Source organism: Octopus bimaculoides, chromosome 1, assembly GCF_001194135.2.
Source record: "Octopus bimaculoides isolate UCB-OBI-ISO-001 chromosome 1, ASM119413v2, whole genome shotgun sequence".
Taxonomy (NCBI): Eukaryota; Metazoa; Mollusca; class Cephalopoda; order Octopoda; family Octopodidae; genus Octopus; species Octopus bimaculoides.
In genome coordinates, this window is record NC_068981.1 from 128,922,134 (window position 1) to 128,939,771 (window position 17,638).

At 34.3% G+C, this 17,638-nt stretch overlaps 1 protein-coding gene and 1 long non-coding RNA gene across 2 annotated transcripts in view; one reads left to right on the top strand and one right to left on the bottom strand.

Moving 5' to 3' along the window:
• The window catches only part of LOC128248681 (uncharacterized), a 6,686-nt gene extending 5,116 nt beyond the window's left edge, over positions 1-1,570 (top strand). Inside the window, exon 2 of the long non-coding RNA XR_008264833.1 lies at positions 663-1,570. This is a non-coding gene — a long non-coding RNA (uncharacterized LOC128248681). The remainder of the gene's footprint in view (positions 1-662) is intronic.
• A 9,435-nt stretch (positions 1,571-11,005) lies between these two features.
• Positions 11,006-17,638, bottom strand: part of LOC106870823 (uncharacterized) — a 46,474-nt gene continuing 39,841 nt past the window's right edge. Inside the window, exon 4 of the mRNA XM_052970335.1 lies at positions 11,006-14,077. Coding sequence (XP_052826295.1) covers positions 12,232-14,077 — 1,846 coding nt within the window. The 3' untranslated portion in view covers positions 11,006-12,231. The remainder of the gene's footprint in view (positions 14,078-17,638) is intronic.

A 17,638-nucleotide genomic window follows, 5' to 3' on the forward strand; every position in this document is an offset into this window, starting at 1 on the left:
CTCTCTCTCTCTCTCTCTCTCTCTCTCTCCTTCTCTCCCTCTCTCTCTCTTACTTCTAGTTGTGTAAATGAAAGGATTTGAAACAGTATGAACTAACTGTTCTCGTGTTTGTAGATTGTAATAAAGCATAGGTTCCTACTTTCAAAGTTTACTTTTTTAAAAGACTTTTAATATATTTCTAAAACCCCAAAGTTCAGTTCGACCGATACACCCGAAACTTAAGGACAAGTCCTGATTCATGCAAGAGTGAGAAACTATTTTCTGTGCTGAATCAGAGCACTCCATAATTCTGGCCTTTCATTCCTGATTCTTTCCAGTTGGTACTTTTTTACATATGTCCTCAGAAGAACACATGAAAGAAGCTCTGGCTGGTGTATAGAATATTGTGGTTTCCATAGCATGCATGATCTTCAAGAAAGAGTATGAACTGAGGTAACAGGCTACTTTTGATGCACCATACACACCTACAAGCAACTTCTTGCTGCATGAGTATGCATGATCTCTTTCCAGATCATTCAGCTGAGCCATCTAAAATCCACCTGTGAACTGAACATTCGTGTATTCCTTGCCATCTCAGAGGTTGGGCTCCTCTCTCTGAAGTTTTGGCAATTTTAATTTTGTATATTTTTATCGTTTATGCACTCATTTTTCTATTTTTACAGTCAAGCACAGCTTTCCACTCCATGCCTCCATTTGCTTCTCATCATTAGAAGATGAAGGGGTGGTACTACAGAGAGCTGGGCCTTCTACTTTGTGGTCATTAGCTGCTGGGGATGTGATCGAGGCAATTAATTCCAGTCATCTTTAAAGCCAGTACCGTTTTTTTCTTGAAACTGCTGTTTCTTGATTCTGATGTTATTGCTGACCCTGTTACTATCCACCTCTCTCTTTCCTTCTCTGCCTTCCCAGCTTCTCAGAACAGAAAGCCCTTGAGTGACACCTATTTCCATAAGTGCAACAACTGGGCTTTCTGTCCTGCACCATCAGTTGTAATGGTTTCCCTTTTTGCATCCACGATGGGGTGCAGCTCTGGTATGGTTTAATGGTTTCCAGAGGTCATCAGGACCTGCATGTCTATGCAGACACTAGCTGGCTGCATATTGATTTTGCTTACTCAGCTCGGCACTCAAAGTCTGCCTGTACTACTTGCAAATATGACGACGAACCAAAAGTCAATATTACCAGCAATTTCTCAGGCTGTGATTCCACTGTGTTCCACCGTCGCATATATTGCAGCAAGAAGTTGCTTGTAGGTGTGTATGGTGCATCAAAAGTAGCCTGTTACCTCGGTTCATGTTCTTTCTTGAAGATCAGGCATGCTATGGAAACCACAATATTCTATACACAAGCCAGAGCTTCTTTCATGTCTTCTTTTGAGGACATTCTGTAAAAAATTCACTTTTTAATAGGTATGTCACTTTTCTCGTTGACCTTTCAAGATATGAGACAAGGTGACAGAAAATTTTGACATACTTATCTCACGTTCTTTTCTCTCTTTCTTTCTCTGTCTGTCTCTCTCTCTTCTTTAAGTCCACCCCTATCCTGAATAAACTTTTCAACATTAACATAAGATTTGTCGCCTTTATTACAGCTTTCATTGTCAACTGCTGTTCGTGAACCTGTCACTAATATTTTCAATATCATGTGAATATGTGTATTTGCTTATTCGAGTGTTATTATTTTCTTTCCTATTTTTCAAGTTCATTTTTTTAATTCATGTTTGTATTTACAAAATGTTCTAAGACCTATTCAAAATACTTGGGGCATATTTGCTAGACATGCTGTTATGCAAGTAAGCAAATGTTAACAAAATAGAACAAACAAGTGTCCAAAAACAAAACTTACTTTCCATCCCAAAGAAAAACAGGTGGAGGTTCAAATATTCCAAAGTTTAATAAATCCACCACAAATGGGTTTTTTCCTTTTTTTATTAAGTACAAACACAATAATCTGACTCTCCCATACATCTGAATGCATCTACTCTCCTCAAAATACAACAATATCCACATCAATAACAACAATCCTATCTTCAGCTGAATACACATCCTTGATTTGTTAAAATTACCCAAATACAACTTTTTAACATGAAATAACTTCTAAAATACAAAATTTTGTCAACGTGACACATTCAACCAGTATCCAAAGTTTCAAAGTGTTTAGTTTAAAAAATTAATTAAAAAAATCTGTGCTTGAGATGGAAAAGAAACTGAAAGAAGTCTGTCGTGTATATATATGTATGTATTTGTGTGACTGTGTTTGTCCCCCTCCTCACCACCACCACCACCATCGCTTGACACCGATGTTTGATGTGTTTATGTCCCCATAACCCAGTGGTTCAGCAAAAAAGATCGATAGAATAAGTACTAGGCTTACAAAGAATAAGTCCTGGGGTCGATTTGTTCAACTAAAAGTGGTGCTCCAGCATAGCCACAATCAAATGAATAAAATATATATTTAAAACCTTGCATCATCTGAGAAGCTAATAAACTCAGAGATACCATCTACATAAAAAAAATAATTAAGTGTTGACAATTGCTCAGAAAACGATAACCATTCACTAAGGAGCCATAATGTCAAAACATGCCTATAGTTGTCTTCTGTCCTTGCCAAAAAGAAAATTAAAATATCTTAATTATTTTTTATTTACATTGGTTTTTCCTTGCCATATAATTATATCTTGTGAGCTTTTTAATGCTTTGAATATGTTAATACTAACTTAATTATTAGAAGACAAAAGCCTTTCTCTCCATCACTTGTTTTACACATGGAGATTACATAGTCCACAAAGCTATAAGTACTCAAGAATTTCAACTGTTTGTTTCAGACAGAATTCTCTGGATCTAGAGTTAAATAGAACAACAATGTGACAACTATTTGATATTCTTTCTGTCAATGACACATTAACTGACTCTTCTTACATTAGCAGAATAAATGAAGCTATATGAATAGAGAACCTGACCCACATTTTGGCAGGTTAACTGATTGCATCCTGAAACAAAAAAGTCACAATGAAAGTCTTATCTGCTTATCTTATCTGATTGCTTGTCAAACCACATATGCCCACAGACAATTATTTCTAATTTTGGCACAAGGCCAGCAGTTTTGAGGGAAGGTGGCAAGGTAATTACATCAACTTCGGTACTTGGATGGTACTTTATGTTATTGACTCCAAAAAGATGAAAAGCAAAGTTAACTTTGGCAAGAATTGAACACAGAGCATAAAGAACTGGAAGCATTTTTTTTTTTTGATACACTAACAATTCTGCCAGTCTGCTATTTTATACCCACATATATAATTGGCAGATCATTATATAAAATGGTGATATTCTATTTTCAGATTGCGCAACAGTTTTTATATTGTAAAAGAAATTATAAATGAATCTTCATGTATTGTTTTGAAGTCTAAAGATAGACAATCAGTAAGTTTTAAAAATTGCAACTGAAAAGTTTTTGATCATATTGAATAATTGACATCTCTTTCCTATAAAGAACCACCTGGCTCAGTGAACTTCAAAGATATGACAGATTATTAAAAGAAAAGCAAAATTTCTTGCAGAAATTTCTCTATTTGATATGAGTTGATATTAATTCACCTAATACTTGAAGTTTGAAGTTTCATTTTGTTTTATTTTCATATTTCAGCACGTAGTATTTGTATCAGAATGTAGTCAAACTCCATTTGGTTAACATATTTGTTTTTAAATGTCAAATTAATGATGGTATACCAGAATTCTTGAATGTACAAAAAAGATATATATAACAAAACTGTGCAAATGAAGATACAGAGGCCGTAACCGCAAGGCATCTAAATGCTAAATCCATTTCATTGCCTGTAGCAATGAAACACTGTATCATGAACAGATCCAAAGGTAATTGTCACATGTTGGTGGTGTGTATAGTAATACACTATTGTTTAAAGGTGACTGATTGTTTTTAAAGATTACTGCTTAAAACATTGACTTTATATTTCTGTCATCTTGTCTCATTGTAATAAAAATAAAATATACAAGCAAAAGTAAATTTTGACCATTTTTGTTTTTAATTTAAAAACAATTGGTGCTTTTTCTAAAAAATTTTATTTATTTGTATCATATTTTATTTTTTAAGTATAGTTGGCCACAAATGAGAAACAACATTTATCAGCACACAGATATAATTGAAGAAAATTGGTAGGATTATCGTCAAATCCTCAATGGCAACGAAACTTATGTATTCTGGAAAAAATGTCAACAAGAATTTTTCTGGCAAGAAAAGAGGCGATGACACCAGGTTATAAAGTACCCAAGGATAGATTAACACTTCTACTCAGAGGTAATGCCAAAGTTGAATGCAAATTAAAACCGATGCTAGTTTATCGTACAAAGAACCCAAGAGCATTAAAAGGCAGTAGTAAGCAATCCCTTTCAGTAATTTGGAAACCGAATAAAAAGGCTTGGGTGATAAAGCAGTTGTTTGAAGAATGGTTCAATATGCATTTTTGTTCCACGTTTGGAAAATATTGCAAAAAAAAAAATAACAACAATTTAGATTTCAAAGTTCTTTTAATTTTAGATAATGCCCTTTCTGTGAACTATCACAGAGTACAATCAATGGCTATGGGTGAGATCAAATAATTTAGCCCTAAAGAACAGGTTACAAATATAGGAAAGGGCATTTGGACAAGAACAAGTTTATGAACTGCATTGGGTTCTCCAGGAGCTCAAGACCAGCACCACTAGCTGACAGGGAGATACCATCTTTGAGATGCTGAGGTTGTAAGCCATCGATCCCAGTGCCAGAACCCACTAGAAAGGATGCAGTCACCTTCCTAACATAGTTAGAGGTAAAAACAGATTGTAGAAATCCATCTAAATTTAATTTTTTTACAGACATTCAAAGATGAAAATACTTCCATCAAAAGTTTATGAACTTAAGTTCTCCAAGAGCTCAAGACAGCACCACTGGCTGACAGGGAGATACTATCTTTGAGATGCTGAGGTTGTAAGCCATCGATCCCAGTGCCAGGACCCACTGGGAAGGATGTAATTGCCTTCCTGACATTGTCAGAGGTAAAAACAGGTTGTAGAAGTCCTGGTGTGTAGGGCCAGTGTAAGTACTCATCTGGAGGAGCCAGAGGACATTTCTCCTTCAGTCGATTGAGAGAATCTGTAATACACTGGGTGAAAGAGAACAGAGAGGAGAGGAGGTGAGCAGCCCCTTTATTGTCAAATTCACTGAATTTGGCATTAACAGTCTTCTTTAAGTTAGGTGCTTGACCATTGCTCAGAGCTGTGCTGATCACCGACCTGAGATGAACAGTGGTAGGGGTTGATGACAAATTCATCAGTCGCTTTGGTATAAAAGGTATCAGCATCACACTCTATCTTCATTTTCTTCAAAAGGTCTTTATTCATGAAAATAAAAACTAAATTATTGAATCTCTCTTTACATTAGGAACACCTCATATAACTATTTACTCACTTTAATGAAGAAAGCTATATATTACAAGAAGCAGATGTAGGTATGGTCAGAATCAGACATCGTAATTCTGTTACTCTGGCCAGGGCTTGATTTAGTTCAAGCTTCCATATTATGTCTGCAACTTCTTAAATGTTTGACACTTGTTTTGCAAAATCTGCAACATTTATTGGTTTTAGCTCGCATTTCAATCCATCTAAATTTAATGTTTTTGCAGACATTCAAAGATGAAAATACTTCCATGTTCTGCCTTTCTTTAAATAAATCTAATGTTTAATATTTTCTGTTTGAAATATATGGAGCGAGCCTAATCTCAATTAATACAACAGTTACACCTACCACTACAATATACACCAATTGCTTTTTTGGTTTCTCAACCTCACAAATACTCCTTGAAATATCAATCAAAATTTTTTGAAGAATGGAAAACAGAACCTTCTGAGCCACTCAATATGGTTTGAAAAACCACAAAAAAAATCTTCTAGGATTGCAATGAATCCCACTGACAGTGCAAATTCAGAAGCACTCCAATCATCTGGATTTTGTAATATGGTTGAAAATACCTTATGAAACAAAGAAATTTTGTTGGACAAAATGAATACTTGTTGAGATGAATAATTTCAATTCAGGTAACTTTGAAAATCACCTTCCAACAATTTCATCCAGTAGGGGTTATTCAAGCCGTCAACTTTGAGAAAAAAATCAAAATTCTTTTTAAAGTTCGGAAGAAAATTCAACATTCACAAACTGGTTGGAAGAGTACCAAATTAAGTGGATGTGTATAACAATGTACAACTTCTGTCAGTGATGCAGCTTTTCTGTCTTTACTGACATCGACTTATCCCCTAAACCTTTCTTGAAGCCTTTCCTTCTCATCAACAAATCGCAAAACATGTGACAGTTAAGATTTCATTCAAAGGTCTGTAGTCTCACCAAACATAACAGCAACAAATACTGTTTTTTTTTCGATCATTGGCTTAATTACACTTTCACTTGTAACAGCTATACAATTAAATGATTTCATTCTGAATATCATTTGAAAGTGATATTCATCTTCAATATCACTTCAAAGCTGCTGAGAAAATGTGTTCTTATACTGACAAATTAACAGACATGGAAAATAGAAAAATTTGTTCAGAATGGGTCATCTCATCATTCACTCATACCATTCATAATACTTTCAATCAAAATAAAAATGACATTCCTTGCTGCCCACTTCGGCTTTGATTTTCAGCTTAAGCTTTGGTTCCTCTTTTCTGAGAATGATGCCAGTACCACATGACTGGCCTTCATGCGGGTGACACGTAAAAGCACCCACTACACTCTCTGAGTGGTTGGCGTTAGGAAGGGCATCCAGCTGTAGAAACTCTGCCAAATCAGATTGGAGCCTGGTGTTGCCATCTGGTTTCACCAGTCCTCAATCAAATCGTCCAACCCATGCTAGCATGGAAAGCGGACGTTAAACGATGATGATGATGATGATGATGATGTTTCAAAGTTGGGGAAAGTAGAGAGAAAACTGATCTAATTGACCCTTTTGCCATCCTGGGGGTGATTGAAAGCATGAGAAATTCGCCTTGGTTATAATCTTTTTAAATGAATCAAAGCTTTATGCTAATAGATAATTTAGATGCTAGTTTACTTTTTTACGTAACCTTTCTTAGATACTTTAAATATTTAGAATTAAATTTCAAAGCATTGGCATGAATAGATGAAAAATTTACTTTTAAATCACACACACACACAGAGAAATTTCTGGTTTCTTCTTTTCGCTCTGTGTGAAATAGTCAAGAAAACTCAGGGGTCACGTGACTGAATTCAGGTCTTAAGAAAGGATCAAAAATACTCTCTCCATTGGTTAAATCCTTTTAGAAAGCAAGCGTGGGTGTGTGGTAAGAAGTTTGCTTCTCAACCACTTGGTTCTAGGTCCAGTCTTCTATTATAACCTTGGACCAACTAAAACCTTGTAAGTGGACTTGATATAGGGAAACTGAAAAAAACCTGTTGTGTGTGTGTGTGTGTGTGTGTGTATGTGTGTCCTTCACCAATACTTGACAACCAGCATTGGTGTGTTTACATTCCCATAACTTAGCTGTTTGACACGAGAGGCCAAAAGAATAAGCACCAGGCTTTAAAAAAAGTACCAGGGTAGATTCATTTGACTATAAAATATTTAAGGTGGTGCCCCAGCATGGCCACAATCTACTGATTAAAACAAGTAGAAGATAAAAGATAAAATGTGTACTCTTTGGTACCGAATAATCATATGAAATATATCAGAAAGCAATAAAACAAACTTGTAAACTGACTAAATAAACATTTCTCATCTAAATTTGTCCAGTTATGAGGAAAACCTCAGGCAAGTTCTTGATCTCATCTGCACAGGACAGTAAAAGCATCAGCACTTCAAGAGAAAAAAAAAGCGTGTCTGCTGGCTTAACACAGCTGGAAGGTAAGCAGTAAAATATCTTCTTTCTCTGTCTTTCTCTTTCTTGACCACTCATTTTTTTGTTTTGTCTCTCTTTTTGATGCCCCCTTCTTGAAAATAATAGAATACAAAGAAAATAACACCACTGCTCTTACTATGACTGAAATCAAGCAGTAAAAAATTTGCTTTCTTTTGCCTTTCTTTCTGTTGACCACTCATCCATTTATTTTGTCTCTCTTTTTGATGATCCATTCTCGAAGAGAATAATAGAATAAGAAGAGACTAATACCATTGCTCTTGCTGACTATGACTGAAAGCAAGCAGAAAAATTTGTCTTTCCCTCTGTTGACCACTCACTTATTTGTTTCGTCTTTCATGTTGATGCTCCCTCCTCAAAAGAACAAGAAAACAATTAATTCACAGCTTTTCCTTCTTTTAAATAATACCAATTGTTTACAATTTATACTAAAAAATGAAGGAATACAAAATAAAAGTAATTACAATGAAGCTAGTGAAGATCATCAATAACCAATTAAAAAAATTATTTATCATGGAAAACTAGTAAGGCATGCAGTGCATACATAGACCCTTCACCTCTGATATATATATATATATATATATATAAAAAAGGGTAGCAAAAACTATACAGAGTTATACTACCAGTGGCCTAGCATTTAGACTGCGTCTGCGCAGTGGATTATGGGAAAATTGGAATGTATATTTGAGAAGACATGTGCTTATGGCCTTATGTCTTGTAAATATACGTTAATTCCTTGATGGTTGGTTACTGAAGACGATTTGCCTAGTAAATTATTTTATTTACTAAAAAATCAGAAACCTATAGGTCTAACTGTTAAAAATAAGGTCAAAGTTTTTATTTTCTCTTCTCTTTGAAATGTTTTACTTTGTGGTTTTCGGTTGTTTTTGACTGCCTTCTAGCGTGTAGAAGTTACTTGTTATGGGTAATTACTCTTATACTTTATATATATAAATTACTCTTATACTTTATATATATATATTTTATTCTTTACTTGTTCCAGTCATTAGACTATGGCCAGGCTTTAAAAAAAGTACTAAGGTTGATTCGTTCACCCCAAATATTTCTTTGCTGAACTGCTAAGTTATGGGAACATAAACACACCAACACTGGTTGTTAAGTGGTGGTGGACAGACACAGACACAAACACATAAATATGCATGTATATGTGTGCACGCATGTGTGTATGCATGCATATGAAGGTATTCTTTCAGTTTCCATTTACCAAAATCCACTCTCAAGGCTTTGGTCAGGGCTATAGTAGAAGACACTTGCCCAAGGTGTCATGCACTGGGACTGTACCTGGAACCATGTGATGGCAAAGCAAACTTATCACACAGCTATGCATATGTATCAATCATATATATGTGTGTGTGTGTGTGTGTGTGTGTGTGTGTGTGTATAAATAATACAGAATGGGACAAGGACGCAAAATCTTTATAAGATTTTATCAAGTAGCCAGCATGTAATAAAACCATATAGGTAACAATTAATACAAAATATATAACTATATAAATATAATTGTAAGGGTACTAATGAGTAGCACCATATGCTGGAAATAGACACCGGCTCTAAGAGCTACATTATTTACCCCATTAGCACAGGTTGAAAGCTAAGGAAGTGAACAAAGAAGATTCATATATATATATATATATATATATATATATATATATATATATATATATATATATATATATATATATACATACATACATACATACACACACACACACACACACACACACACATACAAAGGGAAAAAAGAGAACAGACAGATATTATTAAGTTATAATTTACTAAGTTGATAATTTAAGATTTAAAATTAAAATGTTAAAGTAGAATCAGCCCAAATAAATAATAATAATAATAACAATAACAATAATAACAACAACAGGTAGGCCTGAAAAGTAGCATAATCTGCTATCTGCAGTCTAGTTTAACAACCCTAAATAAGACTGAGACCATTGAAGCTACAAAAACAAAAATGTACTTAATACATGCAACAAGTGTAGTATTCCAAGGCAAGGTACATAACTCTACTTGCTTCGTCACTCATATCTAGAGAACCTAACAATAAAAATCCGTGCTTGTAGTCCTTTTATCTGGGGTTTTTTTTTCGTTTTTTTGTTTAGTAATTATTTCATACCTACTGCACAGCAAAACACATTTAACCCTTTAGCATTCAAATTAATATGTCAAAAGTAATCCTTATTCATTTACATTTTTTTAAATTAATCTGGTATTATCTTGTAGCTTCAAGAGTTGAAAGATGTAATTGTTTATTTTTAGAATGACATGGCAAGGTAGGTGTGAGATACTGGTTCTGGCCAGTTTGAGCATAAAATGAGTAGAATATTTGGGCCGGATATAGCCGGTTTAAACACCAAAGGGTTAAAAATGCAACTAAGGAAAAACTGATGTAAAATAGTAAAAAAGTATTTTTATTCCTAAATTAACATCATCGTTTAAGCATATTGTTCTGGTCTCATCATCATCGTCATCATCACCATTTAACATCTACTCTTGTAAACTTGCTTGGGTCAAACAATTTTGTTGAGACATATTCTCTAAAGCAAGATGCCTTCCTGTCGCCAACCCTGACTTATTTCCAGGCAAGGTAATATATCCCTATGGCTAGGCATGTTTTTCACAGAAGACTTGAAACGAACAACATTGATTGTATGATGGATGATGATGCTTGTTTGCAACCATCACATTGGTTTGCAACCATCACATTGCAACCAGCACAAGGGCGCACGCACACACAGACATGCACACACACACACACAATAGGCTTCTTCCACTTTTCAAAAGTTTGTAAGTGGATTACCAAATCCACTCACAAGGCTTTTGTTGGCTATATTAGAAGGCACTTACTCAAGGTACTAAGCAGTGGGACTGAACCCAAAAGCACATTGTTGAGAAGCTAGCTGTTTAACCACATAGCTATGCCTGTACTTAAAACAATATTCTGTAAACATTCTTTTGCCTACAAATAGATAACCAACATGTATTTGTGCTAAAATAAGTTGATTGATATTGAATTTACTCTGTAGGGAAAAAAATGGGATTGAATAATGAAAATCTGTTTCAGTAACAGCTCCAAAGTCAGTTGTGATAACTCTACAAAACATTTCCTTTCCAAAAAGGAGAAACATACAAAGATTAACTCTCTTGTCATTTCATCCTAAAAATCAAATATTTTATTTTGCAATAATTTATAATTAGCATTTTAAATATAAATTTATTTACAGTTTTTTTTTGTTTTGTTTTTCAGAGATTTTATTCCTTCTCTTCATTCCTAAAATACAATTATTTTAATATTTATATTCAATATTTAAGAATCAAAATAGTTTGTCATCTGATATTGTTTACTCAGCTTTATATTAAATAAAATGCCACCTAACTGGTTGCAAACTAAAAAGTAGGAAATATTAGTCCTCATAATCATAATCATATCTACCATACTCATCAGCAACAAACCATTGCAATTTGTATACAATGTTCTGAATTGTCTTTAGAATAAAAATATTAAAAGATTAATAATTTTGTGTTCTTTATAAAAACAATTTAAGATTTAAAAATATATTTTCAATTTTCTTTTTCAAAATATTTAAATACATGTCAAATTTAAAATATTTGTTGTACATTTGATATTTGTCATAGATATAATGTTTGTCAAATCATTCTTTTGTGTAAGTTTTTATACCACAGAGAGAAGAGAAATCTGATGTGTCAAAGTTGATCTTCATCTAAAAGTAAAATGAAATTTTACAGTTGCAAATTTTTTTCTTTACTCCAAGGCAAAGTATCAATTCTGAAAGACCATATTCTGCTTTTCCCCATGATATATGAACTTGTCTAAATCCATGAACCTCACTGTATAGTTTTTGCCAACAAAGAGCACCATCAGTTTCCTCAGATTCTGTTTTTGACACGAAAATACTTGGCATGCCAATGTTTCTTATACATAGACATAATCCCTATGCCGTTAAAATATTATATACTTCATGACATAGATATCCTATAATTTTCTGTTTGCTTTTAAGGAGTATCATAAAGGAATCATTAAGCTACCAACCAGTTGAGAGCACAATGTGATTTCAGTTCTCTGAAGTTAATTCACTTCACTTATGGCTGCTTGTGTCCATGCAAAAGACACAGATATTAAAATGTCTTATTTCTCCTTACTAAAAATGTAGAGCTTTTTGTGCCTGACCAAGTGAAACCAATATGTGTTGTTGCTGCAGTAGTTAGGCAATAAACAGAAGCAACGCTGTCATTTGAATATATTTCCTTAAATTTTTTTTTAAGATTTCTTGTTTTCTACTTCTATGTCAGCTACAGTCTTCAAGAGTGAATTACCACTCATATCAATATATTGTGAGGAATAAGTATCGGAGGATGACAAGAGGATATCCTTGTCATTTGGCAGAGCTTTCCGTAAAAAGTTATCATTTTTCAACTGTCTGACTTTCTTCCGAATTATCTGATGCCCAATTTTGCTTTCTAGTGACATTGTTCGCCTACGGAATGTGAGCTCATAATCTGAGTCATTATCACTAGAAGCAGAATTAGAATCTGTATCATGGCCTTCACTGTAGCATCGTGATTTTCTGATCTCTTCTGACTGCTTAATTTTTTTTTCAGGAAGCATACCAAATGGATCTCTTGCTAGAAATGTTTCCTTCTCAGGAATCTTTTGTTCAACAACAAAAACACCTTCTTTTGTCTCTTCTTCATTCCAAAACAACTTTGAAGCATCTGAGGCAGAAAATGAATGCAGAATGCGGTTGCCACGCCATTCTGATATAGTTTGTTCTCTTTGAATATCTACAATGATGTCGCTATCACGACGTTTGAATTCTTTCTTGTATTCTCTGATAATTGTCCCAGTTTCTGGATTTACTTTATTCCCTTCAGAAAATTTCCGGAAATTATCAATAATACTATTCAAATTCTTTGTTCTCAATACTTGTTTGTCGTTTATTCTTCTTTTTATCTTTGGTGATATTTGGTGCAATGAATCCTGAATCCTTTCCATTATAGTTCCAGAGGACTTCTGTGGGAATTTGTCCAAACTAATCAGAAGTGACTTTGGTCTTTCAGGAAGTGCTGGAGGTCGGACTTCCTTTTCTGTCCAACTTTCCCCTACATAATTCACCTCTTCATACTCATGGTTACTCTTTTGTGACAGATTATCATTTTCATCTTCTTCTTTGATTTTTTTACAGGAAAGATCCCACTCTGATTGTGCCTTAGGTGAAAGAAACTGTTTTTTCTCTTTAAGATCAGGAACTATTTCCTGTGATGCATTAGCAGCATCAATATCCCAGTAAATATTGCTACTAATAGACTGAACTTCCACAGAATCTGCAGTTGAAGGCAACTTTAAACTTCTTTCTAGTATAGGACTATTTAGAGACAATTTGTTTTGGGTTTGTGATTTTTGACGTTCATATTGCAGAGACACAGCACTGTCTGTTGAATTTGATCGAAATGTTTGGAAACGATAGTCTCTAGTAATTTCTGAATCTTGACATGCTAATTCAGATGCACACATAATCCCAGAGTCCCTAGAGCAAACTGACCCTTTCATTTCTGTTGGTGTCTTGGCTTGAATTGCATTGATGTGATCATCTATTAACTGCTGCGGAATGTTGACATTTAAGTGAGGTTGTAACTCTGAATCGCTGTGTCGAAAGATACACTGTCGGTCAAAAGATTCACGGTTGATATCACAATTCATCACTACTTTGTCAGGACATGATATTGTCTCAGAGACAACTGAAGAAGCTGAACTAGGATTATACAACCAAGATCTGGCAGGCTTAGGAGGAGGATTAGCAAGTATGGAGAAATCTTGAATCCGGGTTCTTTGATATTCTTCATGAGTATTTCTCCTCAAAGTGGCAAACATACTTGGATCATATGATGTTCCTCGTCTCAAGTTCACTGGTTTAGAATTTTGATTAAATAGTAATTCTTTATTAGAAATTCTTTCCCAATCTGAAATATTTCTTACAGTTGGAGATGCAGCACCATCATTGTCTTTCTGATTCATTGCAATATAAATATTGGTGCGGATTGTGGCCAGAATTTGTTCAGCTCGAGGAGAAACAAATATCAACCTTGCTTCACCAATATTGGTCACCCTGAATAAATATATATTAATGAAAATTAAAATTAAAAAAAATTTTTAAACAAATAATTGTATTTAAAGCAGAATTAATTACACAAATTTTTTTTTTTTTTTTAACTATTTTTTAATCCTATTATTTGATGACTTGTACAGCTGAAAATTTAAATAAAGTATGTATCCTGTATTATTTTTTTAATGTCATAAAATCCCAGTTATTTTCTAGTTTTAGTAATGACAACTGAAAGTGGAGTTTTTTTTTGTTTTTTTTTTACTCTTCCATAGCTCAAATTTATTCTAACTTAGTTAAGTAAGCTACTGATGCATTCATCAGTTTTATGAGGCTACTTTTTTTTTTTATCTATAGCTTAATCAGAGATAAAAGGGCTACAACTGTGAACATTTTTTTCCTGGCTTCCAAGATTGAGGTATAAAAGAAGGAAAAAAATCAGTTATCTGATCAGAGACCTGTTCAATTGCTTCCAATAGACTGGACTCCACTAAAGACACCTAAGGGTCGGATGGTAGTGTTAAACCAAACAATAGACTAAGTCTATCAGCCAAGAATAAGCACAGTCCATTTAAAAGCTTCTGCATTTTCTCAAATCACTAAATTTCACTCACAGCCATAGTATAAGACACTTGCCCAAGGTACCATGTGACTGTAAAGCAAACTCTTTAAGCAGACTGTCCTCTCTGAAACCATAATGGAAAAGATTCAGGATTCATTGCATCCTTTCTAACAGTAGTGAACTGGTCTACTCTGTAATAGCTACTTATATTGAAGTAGACATAGCTGTTGGAAATTAATTACTATAGCTTTAAAAAGATTGCAACATCAAGAATAGATGGTGAAACCTGAAATACCTTTAATGACAGATCTGCAAGTTATGAGGAAGATCTATAATCAAAAGTAGATTTATGTATTAGAGCTTGTATATAGTTGCTTGATGCCTGATGAAAATAGCAATCAAATTCCTCAAATATAGCCTACTGTCTTAAACAACGATACAATTTAGTCTCTAATACAAGAAAGATGGAAATGGTCATATGTCTACCTGACCAGAGCAGACCTAGGCCTAAACAACAATAGCAATTATGTCACCTTTCTCACTGAATCATAGCAATTTGACCACTGAGATTTAACCACTTGACATCAGGAATGAATGAGATTAAAAACTGAATAATGATTAATATGCTGACTACCTTAAGTAAAAACCCACTTCAGTCATGAATGACCATAGTATTGCACCTAGAAAGTTTCTCTACAAGGCACAAATCCGGGCATGGTTGTTTATGGAAGACCAGCAGTTGCCCATACATACCAGCCTCCCCTCTCCATGCCACTGATGTTATCCAAGAGTAAGGCAAAGGCCAATACAGCTTGGCACTAGTGATGTCGCAACTCATTTCTATAGCTGAGTGGATTGGAGCAACGTGAAATAAAGTGTCTTGCTCAAGAACACAACACACATTCAGTCTGGGAATCGAACTCACTACTTCATGATTGTAAGCCCGATGCTCTAACCACTCAGCCAGTCAACGCAATAATCATTAGTCAGTTTCTTTCTCATTCTTGCCACTCACATGATTAGAGGAGGCTTTTATAAAATATGAGAAATGCCTTTTTCCCCAGACCCACTGACAAAAGGAGATGTTTACACAGGACTGCTTTTGATTACAATACATTTAGAACAGTGTTGCTGCTATACATAGAAATATTTATAGAGATATTCATCCAAAAAAGAAAATTCAACAATCTCTAACCCACTAATACACTTGTCTAGCAATAGACCATGTTTTCTCTCAAAACCCCTTTCACATCTAAATTCTTTTTAAGAATCTGTTATCATCCAGAAACCATAATATACAAATTTACCTAATCTTTCATTTCTAGAAATTTCCTTTCTTACAACACTTTTACTTGTCTGAAGAGAGTAAGGAAAGGGTGGGGTGGGGAGGACATGTATGAAATGATTCTCTCCTGCTTCATAAGAAGCTAATTTTTAAATATACATACAGTTCTACACACAATACAAACATTCAAACATACATGTTTGTGTTCTGTGTGTGTGTGTGTGTGTGTGTGTGTGTGTGCGCGCATGCATGTATGTGTTCTCTACTAATTGTCATTATTTGAAATCTTCCTGAAAAGAAGGAACTGGTTTCTAATGACAATACAAAGCTCCATCATTCAACTCTAGATAACAAAAGCAATGTCCATCATTCAACTCCAGATAACAAAAGCAATGTCACATTTTGTCCTTGAGGAAAGTTTTGCATATTTTTACTGTTCTGCTTACAGACTTTATTTGCAATGTGCATGTTAGCTGGTTGACTTCTTTTTCTGAAAACCTTAGCTTTTTCAGATTGTCACAAACAAAACCTAAGAGCACAATTATTGATATAAATGTGAATTTATAATCTGGGTATAAAAGCTGAAAATTTTAAGCAGTTGTCTTTAGTTATCCTCTTTCTCCTGTATTTTCAAAGAGGTATTCACATCAGTAGGGTGCACACACACACACACACACACACACACACACACACACACACACACACACACACACACACACACACACACACACACACACACACACACACACACACACACACACAACATTGTTTATTAAATTCATATCAACTTTCCTATCATTCTAACTTATCTAACCTCTTGCTTTCTACGCCTATCTCTTTGTGAATGATTTATTCATACATTTCCTGGTACTTCAGACCACAGCATAGAGATATGACACTAATTAGGATGGTAATTTACCACAATGAAGAAGATATGTTTGAGGTAGTTAAGGCCAAGGAAATTAGAGTAAGTGTGAGATTAAAAGAAGAGGGAGAGAAGAAATGCCAGAATTAGAGAGAAGTAAATTAGAGAATTATAATAGAAAAGGAGAGTAACAAACGTGATGAAAGGTGAGAAAAGATAGAGAAAAAAATGAGAAGTAAATTAAGAAGAAGAGGATGGTAAGAAAGAGAGAAATGGGTAGATAGAAAACAGTGGCTTCATGTATTCCAGAGGTTCTCAACCATTTTTTATGTATGGAACCCTTTGTTTACAATTTTACTCTGATGGACCCCAACAGCCACTTGATGTTTAAAAACTAATTTTATAGATACTTCTCATAAAATTCCTATTTTGTTATTTACTCATCCACTTGTGAAGGTTAAACTATATAAAACGTTTCTTGCTGTTTCATGCAATATGTACATTTAAATCAGAATTTTGTGTGCAACATTAAAATTCTACTGTGGCTCCCCAATTTCCTATTTTGCTAGCATGGACTCCCCAAAATATTATATGGATCCCCAGGGGCCATATGGACCCCAGTTGAGAACCTCTGGTTTATTCATACAGAAGCTTCAGGGAGAATCTAAGATTTGTAAGTGGGGAGGGCATTGTAGGACTTTACTAAAGGCTGTTTTAGCACATGCAGCCTTTCTCAGGATAAACTGTGTAAACTCAGAAACATGTTTTCATTGCTGCATAATACCTCACTCCAAATATATATATAGTCGTGTATATATATATATATATATATATATATATATATATATATATATA